This window comes from Vollenhovia emeryi, unplaced genomic scaffold (assembly GCF_000949405.1).
Source record: "Vollenhovia emeryi isolate VEMERY1.0 unplaced genomic scaffold, V.emery_V1.0 DF939134.1, whole genome shotgun sequence".
In the NCBI taxonomy this organism is placed as follows: domain Eukaryota; kingdom Metazoa; phylum Arthropoda; class Insecta; order Hymenoptera; family Formicidae; genus Vollenhovia; species Vollenhovia emeryi.
Genome location: NW_011967232.1, coordinates 1,527,045 through 1,546,675, shown reverse-complemented (window position 1 = coordinate 1,546,675; position 19,631 = coordinate 1,527,045). Strand labels below are relative to the sequence as shown.

At 38.6% G+C, this 19,631-nt stretch overlaps 2 protein-coding genes across 5 annotated transcripts; both read right to left on the bottom strand.

Moving 5' to 3' along the window:
• Nucleotides 1-11,768: 11,768 nt before the first annotated feature.
• LOC105567802 (lipid storage droplets surface-binding protein 2-like) lies at nucleotides 11,769-14,180 on the bottom strand. 3 transcript variants are annotated; one of them, XM_012022994.1, is made up of 4 exons: nucleotides 13,807-14,180; nucleotides 12,849-13,223; nucleotides 12,458-12,743; nucleotides 11,769-12,167 (listed from the first exon to the last, which is right to left on the bottom strand). In XM_012022994.1, the coding sequence occupies exons 2-4, from the start codon at nucleotides 13,149-13,151 to the stop codon at nucleotides 11,926-11,928; spliced, it is 831 nt and encodes a 276-aa protein (XP_011878384.1). In that variant the 5' UTR covers nucleotides 13,152-13,223; nucleotides 13,807-14,180; the 3' UTR covers nucleotides 11,769-11,925. The 3 variants fall into 3 exon arrangements, with proteins under 3 accessions (XP_011878384.1, XP_011878385.1, XP_011878386.1); XM_012022995.1 differs by having other exon boundaries at nucleotides 13,907-14,180; XM_012022996.1 differs by lacking the exon at nucleotides 13,807-14,180 and adding an exon at nucleotides 13,518-13,745.
• A 1,193-nt stretch (nucleotides 14,181-15,373) lies between these two features.
• On the bottom strand, nucleotides 15,374-18,661 carry LOC105567801 (lipid storage droplets surface-binding protein 2-like). Of its 2 annotated transcripts, none has more exons than XM_012022993.1 (4): nucleotides 18,543-18,661; nucleotides 16,374-16,708; nucleotides 15,801-16,050; nucleotides 15,374-15,717 (listed from the first exon to the last, which is right to left on the bottom strand). In XM_012022993.1, the coding sequence occupies exons 2-4, from the start codon at nucleotides 16,701-16,703 to the stop codon at nucleotides 15,467-15,469; spliced, it is 831 nt and encodes a 276-aa protein (XP_011878383.1). In that variant the 5' UTR covers nucleotides 16,704-16,708; nucleotides 18,543-18,661; the 3' UTR covers nucleotides 15,374-15,466. The 2 variants fall into 2 exon arrangements, with proteins under 2 accessions (XP_011878383.1, XP_011878382.1); XM_012022992.1 differs by lacking the exon at nucleotides 18,543-18,661 and adding an exon at nucleotides 17,500-17,537.
• Nucleotides 18,662-19,631: the final 970 nt, after the last annotated feature.

Here is a 19,631-nt window from a genome sequence, read left to right as displayed (position 1 = left end):
AATTTTATTGGGCAATCTTGCTAATACAATCAATCCAATATTAAATAATCATCTAGGTACAATATCAGTAGTATATTTGCATTTATTTTATGACCTATATTGGTGTTATATTGGGGAAATATTGGCCAATTCACTGCCAACATAACCAATGTTTAACTAATGTTAGCCAATGTACAGCCAATGAATTGCTTCTAGGTAGGCGCTTATACGTAAAGACAAGGCCTATGCGATTAAGTGAAGGTTTAAAAAATATATAAAGTAACTATTAATGTAACTGTTAAATTAGTTATTAGTTATCGACAAAATGTAACTGAGTCAAGTTACAGTTACAGGTGGAGAAAAAGTAACGAAGTTAAGTTAGAGTTGCCAAAAAGAAGTAACTATAACTGTAACTTCGTTACAAGTAACGAGTTACTTCCCAACCCTGCCTAGATCTATGGTGAAATGGCTCCAACTAAACGCATAGGTTATTAATATACATTGGTTAAAGTTAAAACATTTCAGAATTAGCTCAACTAAATGCAAAGTTTACTCTTTCAAAACGTTTATTACCAAACGTTTATTACCATTTTGCTGTTAATAGGAAATTCAGTAATGATGACCAAATTTTTCGAAACCTGTATTACTATATACATGGTCCATTATGAAAGTAATGCGCATGATTTTATTGTGACGCGACTATTCATCGTAACGGGGTAAAACGGGTCGGGAAATATGGTGGAGGGTTCTGGCCGTTGTTGGGCGTCCAGAACGGGGTTCGTCGGCGATCTCCTCCCGGCCCTCCTTGAACGCCTTGTGCCACCTCCCGGACTGTGACCTTGAAATACAGTCGTCCTTGAAGGCCCCTTGAAGCATCTGGAATGTTTCGGTTGCATTCTTTCCAAGCCGCACACAAAACTTGATGGCGTATCTCTGTTCAAGCGAACGCTCCATGGCGCCGTGTTACAAAGTCGAAAAACACACTTCACGCGGAGGCACGTCTTTCCACTCAGAGTGCTCGCAAACTGGCGACCGGCTGCATTAAAAGGGCAGACCCTCCACCATATTTCCCGACCCGTTTTATCCCGTTGCGATGGATAGTCGCGTCACAATAAAATCATGCGCATTACTTTCATAATGGACCATGTACATCTCACGAGTTTACCTAGAATTTTTTAGTGTAGCATTTTAAATAATTAGAAATTGATTTAAATATGTGAATTTACTGACGACAATAATTCCATCTAATTGAAACTGTGTTAAGTCCGAAAAGAAGCCGGCGCGCAGGACAAGGTGGAAAACGTTATACGAATTCACATTTAAATTACAATTATTGGGCTACCTATGTCTTGCTCGGACCTATTATATATAGGTAGGCGCTCTCGTTTGTCTGAAAAATTTTTATCGCCCTCGTTTTTTATCGTCAAGCACCATCGGATGCAATTCAGTCAAATCGGGCGAGAGTTTGCCGCTGGGCAATAACAGTTTCGCATCGGCGGAATTGTAAGGGTATTCTGAAAAAAAAGTGGTATCTAATCCCGGCACGAGATGCTGGCTCGCGCAATCAACCGCGCTGTCTTAAATAATGTAGCCGGATGCGTATTTCCTCGGGTAATACGATTAAGAAGTTTACGCGCCATTCTTGCGGGGACTTCTGGTCTCGCTGTAACATTACTTTTTAACTTTTCCCCGCGTAATTGTTCTCTCTCTCTCTCTCTCTCTCTCTCTCTCTCTCTCTCTCTCTCTCTCTCTCTCTCTCTCTCTCTCTCGCCGCGGATGAAATTTTAATGCCTGCCGTGGATCCCGAGATTGGAAGTGACGGGCGAGAATGCGGCGCGCGTACTTGAGTTTTGCGTCGATAAATAAAGCTGGCGCCCGCGCGATCCGCGTAAATAAAATTACAGTCCGTTATTGCGGCGCGTTGAGTCGTTAGGAACCGCGATGCTGTAATCGTATCCGCGTATTGCGAATGCGACCGTGAGCGGAATTGTACATCTCTTGAAAAATTACTCTTGGAGCAGACAATTCCACGAAACAAATCGAATGGAGCAAGTTTCCTTTGTGCCTGCTTATCAAAGTACAAGAATGACAGTGTAGTAATTTTTCAATGACAATATAACTTTTTAAGCCAGTTAGTTTTGGAAATGTTATACTCTGTCCTATTATTATAAACTATATCTTTCCTTCAAAAAGAAAAATTTGATAAACAGATTGTCTATTTAAGGAACAAGGCAGTTTTGTTAACAAAATGTTTGAATCAAACGAAACTTGTTCAATTAAACATAATGAAATCAATTATAAATTATACAATGGAGATGAATTCTAGATGATAAAACGATTGCTTTGACACCATTTAAGAATTTAAGATACTGACGAGACCAAACTAATTTTGTTCATCGAGAAGCTTTTCTAATATAAGAGACCAGAGTAAAATCAATCGGATAAAATCTCGTACAATGCTGAAAGGGATGAAGGTCGGGACACATAACCGAAGCTAGACGCGCCTTTGATATCCGTCGAAGTTGCCACGGTTTCTCCGTTGTAGTTCGAGTTCGGTGGCTGAGGAGGTGGAGGAGGGGAGTAAACGAAAGTCGTCAAGGGTAGCTTTAGTTTCCCAGGCTTACGGGTTGCCTTTCATTCCTCCTCGTAGGTCGTCGGCCGCTCCGCGCCGCGCAGTGTCGAGCGGATGCCGGACATGGTCCCGTTGTTCCAGCAGGACGCTTTCGGCTGTGTTATTTTTCACATGGTCTCGGGGAAAAAGTTTGATCGTTCCGACCGGCCAAATAAATTGTCTGCGGAAATGCTCGCGGCCATCGTCCGTACTTCTTCCACCGCCCCCGTCCCTTCCGTTTTTTCTCCTCTTCCTAAAAGCTCTCCGCGCCGCGCGGTCACGGGAACAAATTAATACAGGCGTCACTTCTAACAGACCCGAAGGCACGTTAAAGGTTTCCGATAGCGACGATGACGCGATACCGCGTCCATGGAAACGCTCCCGAATAGGAGGAGAAGCGGAGCAAGAAAGTTTCCCTTCCCTCTCCGGTTTCGCCGCTTGCGACTTTACGCGAGTCGTCGATCGTGAGTTTTTACGCGCGGAAGTTCGCGCCCGACTAAGTGATAGCAGCCTTAATAACGTTTTTAACGTCGCCCCCAAGTTGCGAAGTTGAACGCGGAAAGCATCATGCGGCCCCCCGCTCGATGCAACACCCTCCCCCTCCAGGAAACTATTAATCCCATAATGTCGGAATTTTATTTCCTTAGATACAGAGAGCCAAGTTGTAAATCAATTCCCGACTGTTAAGGGAATTAAGGGACGACGAGTTGCTAGAAACGAATAGAGTTCGGAAACTAGCTGACGTTTGCCCGGTTTTCTCGGCCAGTAAACACTTTTTGCATGCCTGATACCAAGTTAAACATAATTACGAAGTTTAAGGAGAAATGGCAAATTCTAAGTAAACAGAGGACAACATTCCAAATAAGACGTTGAAATAAAGAGGAGGAGATGTAACGGCGGGGCGAACCTGAAACCGACGATCGCTGCGGGCTTTTACATTTTTGCGCCTCGCGAACACGTTGCGTCGCGCATTAATCGCGAAATGAAACGGGCGGAAAGCGTCGACGTGACCATAAGCCCAAGTCCATGGAAAAAAATGTAAAATTCCGTCGACGCGGCGAATGTCACGGCACAGAGTATCGCCGTCGACGTCGGCGTTGCGCACACGTGGAAAACGGGCCACGACGAATATTTGAATAAATAAATATTAAATAGTAGACGGGGCGCGGAGGGGAGCCGGAGGGTGCATACAGAGGGTTGAGAGACGTCTATCGATCCTCACAATTTGTCGCGGTGAAAGTACGCGTAGCGCCGTCAGGACAGGCAGAAATGAGATATAAAAAAATCGGCGAGTACTTTTGCGGAAGATTAAAAGTACTTCCGCTAGACTCGTTGATAAACGCGCGAAACGTGCAATTAATTAGACGCCGCTTTAAATAGGGAAGCCCAGCTCACTTTGGTGGCGTACGATCGGAAATTAATTAACAATGTCGGCTGCGCGTGTTCTACATATTCCTTGCAAAGTGCAATATTTCCGCGACAAATAAATCACTCGAGGCCAAAGTTTTTGGTCGTCGACGCGTTCGGTATATCTCTAACGCGAGTTTTCCTTTCTTTTCGTTATCGTAAACTTTAACGATGTTTATCTCCTAGGCAGATCCCCGGGCGCGCTTGTATTCCTTTCGACTTCAAATTGGAACAGCTGCTATTTCATTTCCAGTGCATTAACTGCGCCCTGTTCGGAGACGGGCTGACGGCGACGCTTTTATGCTGGACATTTTGCATGATTTTACGTGTCGGCGGATTCCCCACGTAATAACCGCAAGCTCGCGCAAATTTTAATTACACATTCACAGCGGGATTAAACTACCTCCTCAAAAAAGACCACGGAGCAGGCGGGCGAATCACGATGAATAGATTCTTACCTTGGCGTCACGTTCTTGCATCGGGAGAGACGTGTATCGGATTGAGCGTCACATATTTGCAGGCTAACGCATTGATTGCTCGTAATTAATTACTTGTCAACGTTTATAACGTTTGAAATTTTGTACCGCATCGAATCACCTTCCAGTCATTCGATAAAATCGAGAAATATCGCGATTCATATTAATTGCCGGTAATTAACGGCATATGCGCAACGGAACAGGAAACGTAATTACATTAATTGCTAACGCGGAAGCCGTGCAACGTGCGGCAGAAATAGGTAAATTACATTTTTTTTATATCAAAGCGGAACCAAAATTAGATCTGGCCGCGTAAACAAAAAACATGTGATATTTATCAGTGCGAAACTGTAATTGCATCAACTTTCATATTAAATTTTTTCTGTTTTAATTTTTTTTAAATATGCTTCTTCAATTTTCCGTCGTTACACGCATGCGTTTATTATCCAATGATAGTTGTTTAAGATGTGGTACCGCGAAGCCGTTCAATTTCACACCTTTCGTATAGTTTCGTTACCGCAGTTTAAACTGATCCCACTTCTACAGTTTAAACAGTGGTTCCAACGAAATGATTGATAATGTTGCAATGCAAAAGCGCGACCCATGCGGACATATGTAACCCGCGCCCGGTTTTCTTCGACGTTATCGAATTCGCATTACTGCGTTTGCGAAAAACGCGTCGGAGGTATTACCGGATCTGCGGCAAAAGCGCGATAGGATATCGATTCTAACTCTGTGAGTGACTTGGCCGTTGCATTCGGTATTGATCACTCGGGAATAAACATAGTATGCGCGTCGGCACTGGAAAATAGCATATTCATAAGTATGGCGCTACACCAACCGGCGTCTTTGAGCGCGTATGGAGAGATGGAAAAATATGGTAGGCAAAATATGGAGTATAATTGCCGACGATAACTTTGTCGTGCAGTATATTACAATTTCACAATATGTATTCGCGTGTAAAAATGCGAATGCGGCAAAACCGTTCTTCGCGTTATACGGAAACGTATATGTAAATCAATGCTGCAGAGAATAGCGATGAAAAGTACCGAAAAGAACTAGAAGCTTCGAGCTAAAAAAACCCAGTAAAAATCAGTCTCACCTCTTATTTAAGAATAGAGCGGACTAGACTGAGTCGAAAAGTCCTGTATACCATTTTGCAATTTTCGCAATAGTAGAGAAGTAAAAGAAAATTCGCGAAATGAAGTAATAGCCAAAACTAAAAGGCATTCCGTTTCTTTCCCAGCCACGTAAGAATTTTCAAATGATTAACGTAAAAAAAACATGAATGCAACTAAAATTTCTGAACAAGACTGACCAGTCCGGGACAGCAGAGCGCCAGGAACTGGAAGACGCGTAATCACGAAGAAGTACTTTGCGCACGTTCCCACGGATTGTCGATGTCCGCTGAAGATATATAGGCATTCTTACTTTCCGGAAGCAGGCTTGCGGTTCATTAAAAGTTGCGGCGATGCGAAAAATTCTCATCTATTAAAATTTCACTGGCGCTTCCAGGCGGGGCCGGCGGCTAAAGGGACAGTTTGCGGAAGCCGGCAAACCCGCCCCGACGTTGCACGGCCGTCGTTCGTTTATCGCCACCCCGGCTTTTTCTTTAAATACGACTATTTACCGCGAGCTTCGCGGTTTCGCGCCGCAACCAATTTCTCCGGTCGTTGGACCCCGTCCAAGAACAGTACCCGGCGCTTTTTGAGCGGTCGTCGGTCGCGCCGCGGCGCAAAAAGGAGGCCGGCACGGAGCGAGAGCTCGATGAAATACCCGCGTTACGTGCTTACGGTAAGGTCGACGGTCGGATAAAGGACGCCACAGGTTGGAAATTGCAAAAACTTTTTTTATTTCATCGCGCGGCACGTGCGATAAATGACGCTGCCGCAGGCGCGCCAGCGCAGTTGCGGCAATGGGGAAAGAATTGCCTGGCGAACTGGGAGACTCCAGCGGAAGATTAGCTATCTCGCTCTCTTCTTTATCAGACGGCTGCTGATCGCGCGAGAGGAGTGACTTATTTCCTCGTCCGAGACGCGGGATACACGCTCTGGGAGAATCGCTCAAAGCGCACCACGTGAAATCTCCCTGAAAGACATACATCTCTAAATTGACATCTCCAAGCAAATATACGTGGGCCAGGCACGATATATCTTTCGTAGAAAAATCAATTTCAAGTCGCTTAAGAAGATCCATCAGCCCACTGTTTATCCGGCATGCACGCGCATCCGTATATCGGAGGGGGTATAAATAGCTGTATAGGTATACGCAGCAACGTAGTGTACATATCTCGTGATGTACACGGCGTACATAGCGCGCGATACGACCCCGACTACCGGGGTATACGGCGGAAGAAGGCATCGACCTGCGGCTTTTATGAAGATAACATCTCTGCTTATGAAGCATAGCTTATCTACCGCCCCGCCATAGATCTTTCAGCGGGTACGGAAGCCCTCCTTGCCGCCTGTATAACCAACCACCAGCCGGGCCAGAGACCACCTTCCATAATCCATTATAGTTTCTAAAACGGCCCGCAACCACCGAGAACGCGCGCACCACGGCAAGAAGCTGTTTACGAGGCCGCGACGCGACCAGCGAAAATTCGCGAGCACGTGCGTTCGCTAACCCATGCGTATCTTTTGTCGGGGGGATACACCGATGATTTACTTGCACGCGAAAACCGCTATTTGTTCTCGATGTTTTTCAGCGCCGATGCCGTTCGTTCAACCGTGGACCACGTACGGTCTGCGACGAGTAATTGGAGTGTTTTGTGCACTTCCGCCTTTACTTGGCGACACCATACGTCTTACCGTGCGCTCAGATAGACAAGATACATTTCTCGTTTCTGTTTTACAATGTAAATCGATGTTTTTGAAACGTTAAGATCGTTATCGTGCTAAAGTAATTTCAATATCGTAGTTGTGAAATTTAAGGGTACCACCAGTTCACATAATAAATTGGACAATCGAAATAATATTAACATTTATAAGCAGCGTATGAAAGAATTCTTATCGTACCGCGCGTACATCGAAAATACCTTAAGAGTTTTGGAGAATTGTTTCAAGTCTTGCGGATATTGATCCCTGAGGAGGAATTAAAAAAGAAATTCTTAGCTGTAACACACTTTGAAATTTCTGTAAAGTATCGATGGTGCTGAAGTTTCGACACATCTTGAAAGTCTTCAAACTTTATGAAGGTCTAAGAATTTATGGCTACATGAGCGCAGTAGCGCGCATTCAGAAGATCTCGCGTGAACAAAAGGGCTTCAAAATCAATAATTTCGAAACTATCGGAAATATTGAAAGGCAAAAGAACGGCAAGAGAAAAAGTCTTGACGCAGTCTTTGCACTTGTTACTCTTAAAGGCCAACAAAATATCCTTTTATTTAGAAACTTCTAACACTAGAAACTTTTTATGATACAATATATTGAAATAAGAATTTTTCCCGAAATAATTCTTCTATTCATTTCTATACTATCAATCTTTCTGTGTAACGTTTATACGCACTTACAGTTACTTCTCGTTTGACATAAAAAATTTATAGTAAAATCTTTTATTTTATTAACTTTTTAACATTTAATATTATTGACTCGTACATTAAAGTATTTATTTATTTTATTTTATCTTTGTTTTTGCAAAGAAAATCATATTTGCCTTGAAGATAACATAAAATGAAACGTAAAGGAAACATTTAATTATAAGTTTTATATCCGTCTTTATAGTTTCGTTTCAATTTCATTTGTATTGGACATTCAATTATCGTTTCACTGAAAGAACATCTTGAAAATTAAAGGGGAGATAAAATTTTTTACGTCTTATTTAAATTCTGCGATAAATTTATATTTGAAACGATTGGCGAGTTTTCAAACATTAGCCAAGCTGTATCAGAAAATTTGAGAGCCTCTGCTTTATGGTTCAAGACCCTATTTCCAATTTCTTGAAGTAACCTTCGCATACATTACAACTCGGTGTAACGCGTACGTAAGCATCGCGGCTTCAACATTAAATGGTCATTTCTTTCTCTTTTCGCAACGCTACACCCATCAAACCGCATTCCTCGAGAAAGTTGCAGCGCGCATCGCATACATCCAAGCAGTAGTACGTCAGGATTATCTGCGAGCACGTTAATGAAAAGACGTCCGTTCGCAAATGCACACGCTGTGATGAGGCCGGCAGGAAGAATGACGTTTTAAGAGGCATAGAGAAACGTGCGTTGACTTCCGATGATTAATGCGACGTTATATTGTCCGTTACACATGCCTAAATCACGGACATGCCAGTACCGCGTTTTACACGACGCAATAAAGAATAAACTTAAATGAGTAAGTGACGAGCAAGCAGATGCATCTGGTATAAATACCTGTCAGATGTATTTTATATGAATGTTGCCTCTTAGATAAATGCTGTCTGTGAGAAGAACAGAAAATGTGTCTGTTTTCAGCAAGTTGACGTTTGACGAGTGAAACCTTTGAGTTTGCTAATATTTTCTTTTGGAGACAATTATTTAACTGCTAAATAACGACTCACAATAATAGCAGAGAGAGCTTGATTATTATACTTGAAAGTTTATTGTTACGTAACGGAAAGAGGGGGAAGAGAGATACAGAGGAAGCCGAGATGTATATTAATTTCGATCAAATAAGACAGACTTATATAATTAAAAAATTCTTTATCGGCTTCCATTGCTCTTCTGCCGAGATATAAAGCAATCTTTTATTTGATGAAAAATGCTCGTGGCAGCTCCGCGCTAATCTCGACTTGATCATACTCTTCCGAGGCTTGTAACAGAATTAAACGTGAAACGGCCACGAAGAAACCATGATGAAGACGGTGAAAGCCCCCGCCGTCGTATCGCCGGCGATTACATGCGCGCGTATCTTCTCTCGCTGCGCGAGTTTGCCGAGTGTTCCGCGCGTATACGATGCCATCGCATCGCTTCATCCCGGTTTCCGCGGATCGCGGAACGGGACGTGATAAATGCTCCGACACTGACATCAGAAAAATATTACTCTCGTTTCTTCAACGCTCCGGCAGCCCCTTATCTCGCGGCTCGACTCTCTGAGAAATGGATTGTTTAAAAAAATAAAAAACAACGTGGCCGCGGTCAGATTTTTACATTGGCTGTTTATATCTATTTCGCCTTAACAATCTTTGACCAGCATGATGATGTTAAACGCGAGCGTCGGAAACAGGATTGCGCGATAAACGCGAATGCAGGGTAAATGAGTGTACTCGATGGTAAAGTGTCTTTAATATACATTTTTATATGCAATTATTTATGCGTTAGTAAGTACAGAAAGTGAAAACAATTGTAGATTCGCGTATCATAAATGTGAGTACAATTATACGCAGTCTGCCCGCTTTATAAGTCACTTGTCGCTACGTCGTAAGTAGAGCAGTTTGTGAAGTTTCACGGCAAGACTTTCCAAACTGAAGTGCATTGCGGTGGTTATTTTTGCGCCTGTCATTTATTAAACTAAACAGAATCTCTTCTCTTATTTTTACTTTGCTATTATCATCATGCGAAAGAGAAACAGAGATAATTCAACACACAACGCACAAGTAATTATAAAATAAAACTTTACAAATTGCTGCACTCTAATTACAAACCGTCTCGTTCTTTAATGTATAACATGTCATATATATTTCTGTTATATAATTTTTTAATATTACCAAGTGTGCAAAATCTTATATTTATAATGCTTAATTTATTCACATTTGTTCTATCCAAGTCAGAACAACGCGCTGAGAAAAAAGTTGCTAATATGACTAAATGTGTTTAGTTGTGGCAGTACATTTCTTTAGGTCAAATATACATGCTTTCAAGTTAAACATACGTCATTTGTCAAAACGCATAGTTTTTCGAATTAACGATTACTTTGTGAATTAACAAATGTCTGCTTGACCGCCGCATATAGTTGAATCGAGAAAAATTTTCTTCGTCCAATACTTTCTTCTCAGTGCATGATACGATACGAAATGGGAATAAATTAGAGTCATTCTTTTCATCACAGTCGTTACAGTTAAAATCTCGATTTTCAACTTGTTTTAACATTCGTAATTAATTTTAGACACACGTATTCTTTCTTATTATATTATAATAAAAAATAATATAATATCTAGATTAAGTATACGATATATAGATTAAGTATTAATTTTGCTCAAAGGTAACATTTTATTAAATAACGATGCGTAAAAAAACAAATCTAAACAACAACAAAAAAAAGAAGTAGAAATAAGACTATATAATTACTAAGCGTTTATGTCATGTGCGAATGCTACGCCTTTCGAGTACACGGTATGCCTGTCACATGATAACAGGGTACGAAAAACGCAGCTATCTATGAAAACACGGACAAACCTTACCGAAAAATATCGTGCTACATTCTCAAAATAAGAACAACGATAATTGCTTTGATGATTCGTCCTCGCTAATGAACAGTCTAACAATCCGACCAGCATTACAAACATTATTAATTAGATTAAAATTTAAAATAAAATTAAAAATCTGAGTCTGTTAACGCATAGTGGTTAAATATATGTAAAGATAAATGCTCAAACGTGAATATTTTTCTCCCTACTTTTAGTCTATTTGGACATTAAATACGATAAAATAAAAATAATTATAAATATACAGGATAATATACTATTGTTTCACTTTTGATATTGAATGTTGTGGTAATAAAGTAATGAAGTAAAAATGCTAATCTATTAAATAATTTAGCATTACAAACTTTGTGGGATTCGTCTATTCATTTACTAAGGTCCAGTTTCACAAACGTCGGTTAACTGTTAACCAGAGTTCAGTCGACTTCCTATCTTTCTCTATCTTGTTATCCAAGAAGAGACAGAGGATCAATTAACCATGGGTTACCGGTTAAATGACGTTTGTGAAACTGGCCCTAAATGTACTGTTAAATTATTGAATTTTTAAGTATTTATAATATCAAATTCTAATTCTTCAAGTTATAAATAAGTTAATAAGAATTATTTAAGCTTTAGTAAAATTTGGAAATTAGTTTATGTTTTAATATTTACGTTTCCGAGAAAGTGCATTAGAACATCCTGTATATTTAAAAATTATCATCTGTGTAAAATCTAAAAGTTTATATGTGGAGATTTACTTTCTTCTTAAAAATAATTGGATTACTTTTCTTAACAAACGGCAGTTGGAAGATTATTTAAAAGGTCGGAAATGTGCAAATGCGAAATATCATGAGAAACGTTACCATATATCATAGCTGAGAGCACAGCTTCTTTTTAATCCATTTTGGACCGTGAAATTATTCCGCGAATGGTCACACATTTCACGACGGCCGCATTAAGTAAAATTCGCAGTTTGCAAGTAAAATATACTGATGTCGGAACATAATTTTTGTGTAAAACTGACAAAAATAGACTGGTTTCTTAAGTGCTATCGCATATGCGATTAAAGCAGACTAGAGCGTGTCTCTAAGACGAAAAGAGGCAGTCGCTGAATAACTTAAAAATTAAATTCACTATCCATTCCAAGGACTTGATCGCATGGATAACCAGAAGTGCGTATATTACCAAAACAAGTATTTCTATCTTATACATGTGCTGCAACCTCTCCATTAACGCGTAGTAAATACGTTTGTATGCTCGAGTACTGAATTCGCTTAGTCTTTCCATTGTATGATGCAGCTTAACGTGTTCGCTACATAAATACCGCTCTACAAATATAAAAATTAATTCAATTTATTAGAAGAAAAATATTTCCTTATCGATAGACTGTGATAATTTCATCGCAATTTTATATACACGTATTATGTAAGTTTTTATTGCGATTCGCGTAAACTTGCATTCCAAACGTTACAGATGGAACATGCCTTTTGATTGTACATTTTGTAATAACTTTCTCTTTAAAGTATGCATATGCCATTTTAAATACACAAATGAGAGAAACTACTAACCAGATTTACTTTTAAATCTGTTAAATATTAACAGGATGTATATACATTACCTGCATCAATGTACGTTTCTTCCTCCGGTGGAGGTAGATACTTGTCCAACATAACTTCAGCAAAATCAGTGGTATTGTCAACAGTCTTTAAAATATTGATACCGGTTTCAGTTGACATGACCTTGTCGGCTTGTTGCCAGCTGTAGATACGTAGGTAATGGACCTTGTAATACGTAAGTAAAGTCATAACCCTTACTCTCTGCTTGGTTTCTTGCTTCAAGTCGGTAAAAGTTTTAACCGCAGGGCGGAGACGTTCAGATACCATAGATTTCGTGCGATTTAATATCTGGAAAAGAACGAGTATAAGAAAATAATGCATTTCTATGTAAATTTGAAACCCCAAATAATTAGAGACTCATCTTATTGATAGAAATATAGACATATGCATCACCTGTTTGGGTTCTTCTTTGATTATTGGCAGGTTTACTTCGACAAAATCAATACCTTGACACAATGTTTTATCCAGCGTATAAATTGGTTTCTCCATCAATCGAGCGACTGGCAGGGACTTCTCTATCATCGTATTCACTACACTCTCGACTGTGTCAAAGGCCCAATTTACAAAGGTATTCGTGCCTTTCACACGTTCGTACACCTCCGTGGATTTGTCCCACAAGTAGTTCACGCTGGGTATCTTACGTGCGCGATCGACAGCTTGAATTCGGTAAAACTGGTCCGAGAGTTCCGTGTACATGGTTGCGATTGAATCGAGATCTCCTTCTCATGGATAAGACGAATAACCCCTTGGTTCCTGTGAATGCGCAGTCTGTAACGAAAACATATTAAGATAATTCCACTAAAAACTGAGAGTTCTTGATGTAAAAACAATTATAATCGCAGTAAGAGGTCATCGTGCAGAACTGGCCGCATACAAATTAAATGAAATATTTTTCGACAAACTCTTGGCAAAATGTACGAGGAGAACTGAGAAAGAGTAAGCTTGCAAAGTATAAATTGTGCAGATAGAATTATTTTTACGCAGAATGCAAATGAACAAGAGGCATAAATAGTTGTCCAACGCAGAAGCAATCGTCCTTTAGTCCAATAAGGCATTTCTTACCATTGCATAATAAGTGTCATTATTACATTAAGCGCACCATGACTCAATAATAAATATTCAGATCCCATTACCGCGTTCCGCTTATAAATTGCAATTCGAGCTGGACACGCACGGCATTCGCGAAGAAGTACATTCAAACACACCGAGCGAGAGCTAATAAGCGATCGGAGCACAAAGCATCGGCGGAGCGCGCTGTAGTGATGCGCGAAGCGCATACTACGTCTCATTGTTCGCGTTCTCGATCGATAGGAACGCGCGAGAGCGAGTATAGTTATAGAAATATACGTACGCGTGTCTCAAGATCAATGTCACAGCCGTGAATTGACAGGTGGCCCCGGCCGACGTGAGATATACGACAAAGCAAAACCGAAAGTCCGTTTGACACTTACTCCACGCGATCGTCGCGACTGGACGCCAAGCTTCCCTTCAGCTGCCCTATGGCTTTGTGTTCCTCCCTCCCCGTCACTCTCTCTTTCTTTTATTCTCTTCCCTCGCCGCCCCTCTCTTCAGGCATCGCAGCCGTTGTACCTTGATCTCTGACTCATTTCACTACGAAATTTGTTTACTCCGACAGGCGACCGCGAGTTCAATTATTTATACACTCTTACGCACTAGCGAGGTTGCGCCGTTTGCTGTCACTTTTCATCACCCGGTATTGAGTGGGAATATGGTGGTCACAAAGAGATTACACTGTGGCTGTCAAGTTCTCGATAGTGGTTTCGGTTCGAAGCCATCGTGCGTCGGTAACGTAAAGACTGAGGCTACAAATATTGATCGAAATTATTTTTTAAATACAAATTTCCTTACGTTTGACTGAAATTTATAAGAATTTTATTAAACTTGGTAAAATTTATTAAAATCTTGTTTTAAACTTTAACAATTTTTACATTTAATTAAAATTTTACAATCATTTAGCGAAATATTATTTAAATCTGACAAACTATCTTCCACATGTGTGGAAAGTTATTGTTCTAATTTTGGTCTTTTTTAAAGTTTTTATTTAAAAATATATGTTAATTCAATTTTGCCCTTGTGAAGTTATACATATGTGAAACAAAGAGCTCCAGAAAGAACGTGACAACCATGAGATTTAAATTCTTCCTTTTTATCATCTTAAATGAAATAATTTTCAGGAAATAATTACATTTCGTTATAGTTTATTCCTAAACTTCGTTTTAATAAAGTTGAGTGTTTTCAACTTTTTCTTTTCAGATCAATTAACAGATCAACTAACAGATCAGGATAATTAATAACATAAGAGACATTTTCTCCAAAATTATATTTTAGAATGCATCTACATGTAATACTTTATAAAATATATATTTACATTTATTTCTCACATTCGCAGTTCATCAATATGATATGCTTTGTAATATTCAAAACACATTTAAATGTTATGCACGTTGTTACGTGTTAACTAATGTGATTCTAATAATGATGCATCGGTGGAGATAAGTTTTGTGTGTTTCTCGTAGCTGTAAAGAGCTAATAAAATTTTACAAATTTTATTTATATAAATTTGTCATGTGTGTAGAAAAAACTATAAAAATTGTATAACTTGTTATTGGCCACAAAATCGTGAATCACGTGACTTACGTATGATACAGGGCATAAATATACAGAAATGCATCCGATCAACAAATTCTAGATTTCGAAACATTGCTCGGATTAAAAACGTTATTTCTTTGTATAGACATATTTTATAATTTTAATAGAACGCCGTCGTTAAAACAGTTATTAAAAAGTCTTCTCAAAAATATATATACAACGTTTTCGACTTTGATACGAAATACAAATTTTTCTTAACGCTTTAATTTTCATATTTTTCGTCTTTTATGTTTTTTTTTTAATTTTCGTTCTCAGTGAGTAGCAAACTTTATAAAATTATATTTCAATTTAAACGCGTATGAACGCCATGAACAAATTAAGCGTCTCCAAACTCTTTCGATTTATTTTTTCTCCTCGTCCTTGTTCTCTGTCGGGCTGTTGTCCTTGTCCGTCTGTTTCTGCCCAGGGTTCAAGTATTGCGTGAGATGGAGAATGGATACCACGCTGGATATGTACGTTGCCACATCCTCCTTCTTTACGGTCTTCAGTTGCGCGGCAACTGAATGGTAAACGCGATTAGCGGTTTTCGTTGATAGCTGGCCAATTGTTTGCACCGCATGAAGTACTTTGTTCTCATCCGCGGAGATAGGATCTGTAATAACGTCATCGTAATCATTAAAACGAAGCCAGTCAGTCAGTATAATGCGGAAGTTCGTGAAATTTCCGAGAACGTACTTGGCGTACTCTCTTCTCCTTCCACCGGCGGGAAGTAATGGTCCAATAAACGATTAACGAGCACGCTGGTGTTGTCAACGCCTTGCACAGCCATGTTACCGTATTGCGTGTCTAGAAGCTCGTTCGCTTTAGTTATACTGATCTCTTTCAGCGTAGATGCTTGTTGCGTGGCTGATTCCTTTGCTGTATTAAGTTTCTCCATGGTCGGCTGAAGGGAGCTGCTCATGACCGCTTTGGCGGCATCGTATATCTGTAAATGCCAGAAAGCCATTTGTTTCTTCTCTCATCAAGTTTACAATTAATTAAACAAGACGACACATGAGTTGGATTATTTCGTATTATCTATTATTATTAATTTATTTTTATTTTATATTGCTTTTATTTTATTAATATTTTTAGAAAGGAAAAACTTAGAAACATAGCAAAAGAAAATTTTAGCCAGAGCAGCTTATATATTTAAATAAATACTGAACAAATGAAATCATTTTCTCTATGTTCAAACGGACTCTCGGAATTTTAGTAGCTACCCGGCTGTTCGCGCACTAAAAGAGGGCAGGTTTCCTTTAGTGTTACCTGCTGAGGGGGTTTCTTCACGATCGGGACTTTTTGTTCAACTATGTCCAATCCTTCGCATAGCTTCTGATCGACGGCACTGATCTGCCCTTCGAATTTCTTGGCCAAGGGTGCAGCAATCGGTGCGGCCGTAGCGGTCGCGTAATGCAGTCCTGCTTCCGCATAACTCAGTGCCCAATTTACCAAGTGATGAGAATCTTTAACGTAAGAATATGTAGAGCCCGTCTTCTCAATCGCCGAGTGGACCACCGGAATATTTTTCACTCTATCTAGCACCTCGAGGCGAGGAGCGCCCGTGGAGCTTGCCGTTATCTTATTTGCGTCTGCCATTCTCTCTGCATCAAACCAAATAAAATTTTAAGTTGACACTTGTCCCAAAAATGGCATCTATCAAACTTAACATTTTTTGTCAATAAAATATATTATAATAACGTATATTCGTATTTACTGTGTGCTTCTTTAAATTGTGTGCAAATGCAAATTTCAAAATTTGACATATGCCATCTTTTCTAAACACATTGATACAATGAGATAAATGATAACTATAATATGCTGCGATATTATAGTTAACAGTGCGCGATGTACGTGCGGATTTAAATTAGATTTATGGCACGGCTGAGTTATTTGTGCTACACGTTTTTCAATTTTACGTCAGTGGCTTGTAATTACGTGTATCATGCTGTTCACGCATATATTTCAAAGATAAATGCGTACGGAATGGCAAGCACGTATTTCTTGCAGAGATCTTTGTACCTTAGTATCTTCGGTAGCCGGTGAATCAAATGCGTTATTTATCTCGTTATCTAATTCTGTGTCAAGTAAGACGTGTACTTTGATACCGTACTTTATGTGTACTTCAACGATAAAATTTTCTCCATATTTCTCCTAATGCGTCTACATATGTGCGATTGGCAAATTAAAAAACAAAAAAGCAGACAAAAGAAAATATACCGGCGAATAAATCATTGCGACACGTGTACCGTGTATATATGAATTGTAAATGTCTAGTTGTTTTGGTGTTTCACACATTTACATACGTGCATGTGCGAAATAGTGCCACAAAAAGGAACGTAAAACGTGAAAATCAAATATTTAAATTTTCATTACACGAACTAATGTACTCAACTGATCATAAGATTGTGCGCGTAATACATGACTCAACCGCTGGAACAGAGAAAATAGTAAATTGTTCCGCGCTGCTATTACGTCGCTGTTGTATGAAATGTAAAGTGTACGTTTGGTAATAATGTTCTCTTTGTATTTCGCATCTTTCTTGACCGTCTTAAAATACTGCTCTCCACAGAAGAGATTTAATTTTATACCTTTGTTGTAATCCCCCAATTAATCAATCTTATTAATTTAATGTAATTAATTAACGTTGCCTAATCATTTCTTTATAAAATTAGTTCATAATAAACTCATTTACAATTTTGTTCAGTACATTTTCTTCTTTTAGACTCTGTCTTATATTCTATATATCCTATTTATTGATGAATATAATTGTGTAACGTTTTATATACTTTACATATATAAAACTATTAAGATATGTGAATATATTTAAACGAATATTTTCATTGTTTAGAAAATTAATTGTTTCAGATTATTCTTAATAACTAATTATTACGACGCAGTTTCTCTCTATAATACACGACACTGAGAATGCTAACTCTGTATACTGGTACAATCCAACAGACTTTCCCTCTTGTCTCAGAAGATTATTGACGTTTCTTATGAAATATTCACCTTAGCTAGGTCAAGTTGTAACGTACAACCGTTTACTCAAAGCGAAACCGTACACACAAAACATTCCAAGCGTAGATCAACACAATTTTAAAGTAAATTATCACTACTGAGTATAAATTATAGTATATAATATATGCGTAACCATATTAGTTGCTCAATAAATATTAAAAACGTCCAAGAATAATCAGAATCGCTTGTTAATTCCCATTATTGATATTTATTAATTAATTAATATATAATTCTAGTTTATTCACAGTGGCGTTTATGTTAAAAGAATGCAAATATGAAAATAGAAGATAACAAAATTGTATTAGTTATATTTGCTTGCAATATGAATTGTTTGAGCAAATTATTTTGCATGATATAAATTTACAAATCGATATCTTACATATCTCAGTGTTTTCTTATTTTATAATATATACTTACGTTTATAAATTACTTGCTGAGGAGAGTTTCTTGATAGTCGGAGTGATAGCTGTGTATAACCGATTAGACGAGATGTCGAGTAAGACTGTCGTTATATCTCTGCGTTAAAACCGGTAAGCCTCGGGGGAATGCCATCAAGTGGGGAGACCGGGACAGTAACGTCAAATGTCTTCCTTTAGAGAAAAGTAGAAATAGGAATTATTTAATATTATTTTTCGTCTGCAAAGAGAAATTTTATTTTAGCCACACGAAATAGAAACAATGAGACGTACATGTCATTTTATAATAGTAGAATAAAACTATTCGATTTCATTATAAAAATCTTAAGCAACAATTGACAAGATTTTTTAGATTAATGTTATCTTTTGATCTTGCCTTATATGCTTAAGACTTGAATACAATCTTGAAAATTATTTAATTTTTCGTAGATATTATTCCTTCTCTTAATTGGTCGTTTTTCGCCTAGGCGTTTCATTTCTAGTAACAAAACAATGAAAGAAATCCATTAAATTTAAACAAAGTGTTTTGAATAAAGAATTAGCATTTTTAAGAGGTTCTTTACTTCTCATTTTTGAAGTAATTTATATTTCACTTTATTGTATTGTATTCTTAATTCGATTTTATCAATAACTTGTCCAATGGAACTTTACACTTGGGTTCCACGTAACACGAATACGTCTATGTTTCTGTTTCTGCTTCTGCGCAGTGAGGGAACATGTCTCGCCACGTCCGTGACGTGGCGGTCGCACACTTGTCTCTTCTACTATAAATACACGTGGAAGGCGAATGACTAGTCCACGAAGTTGACCCTACGAACAATGATAATTGGAAATAATGATGTGTGCGTCATTTAATGAATCTGATGCAACCTTTCAATATCTTTTTGTGATATTTGTATTGTCACGCTTTCCCACCTCTATTGTTTTATAGTTAATTAGCTTCATTAGTTCAAGAAATTTTATCGTGCACGATAATATATGACCGAGAAATGTGAATAATTATGATAACTTACTCCCAATAATTGCCTATAACAGATAGACGATTGATTGGATAAGTTTTACTATTCATTTCTATTGTTCTAGGTAAAGT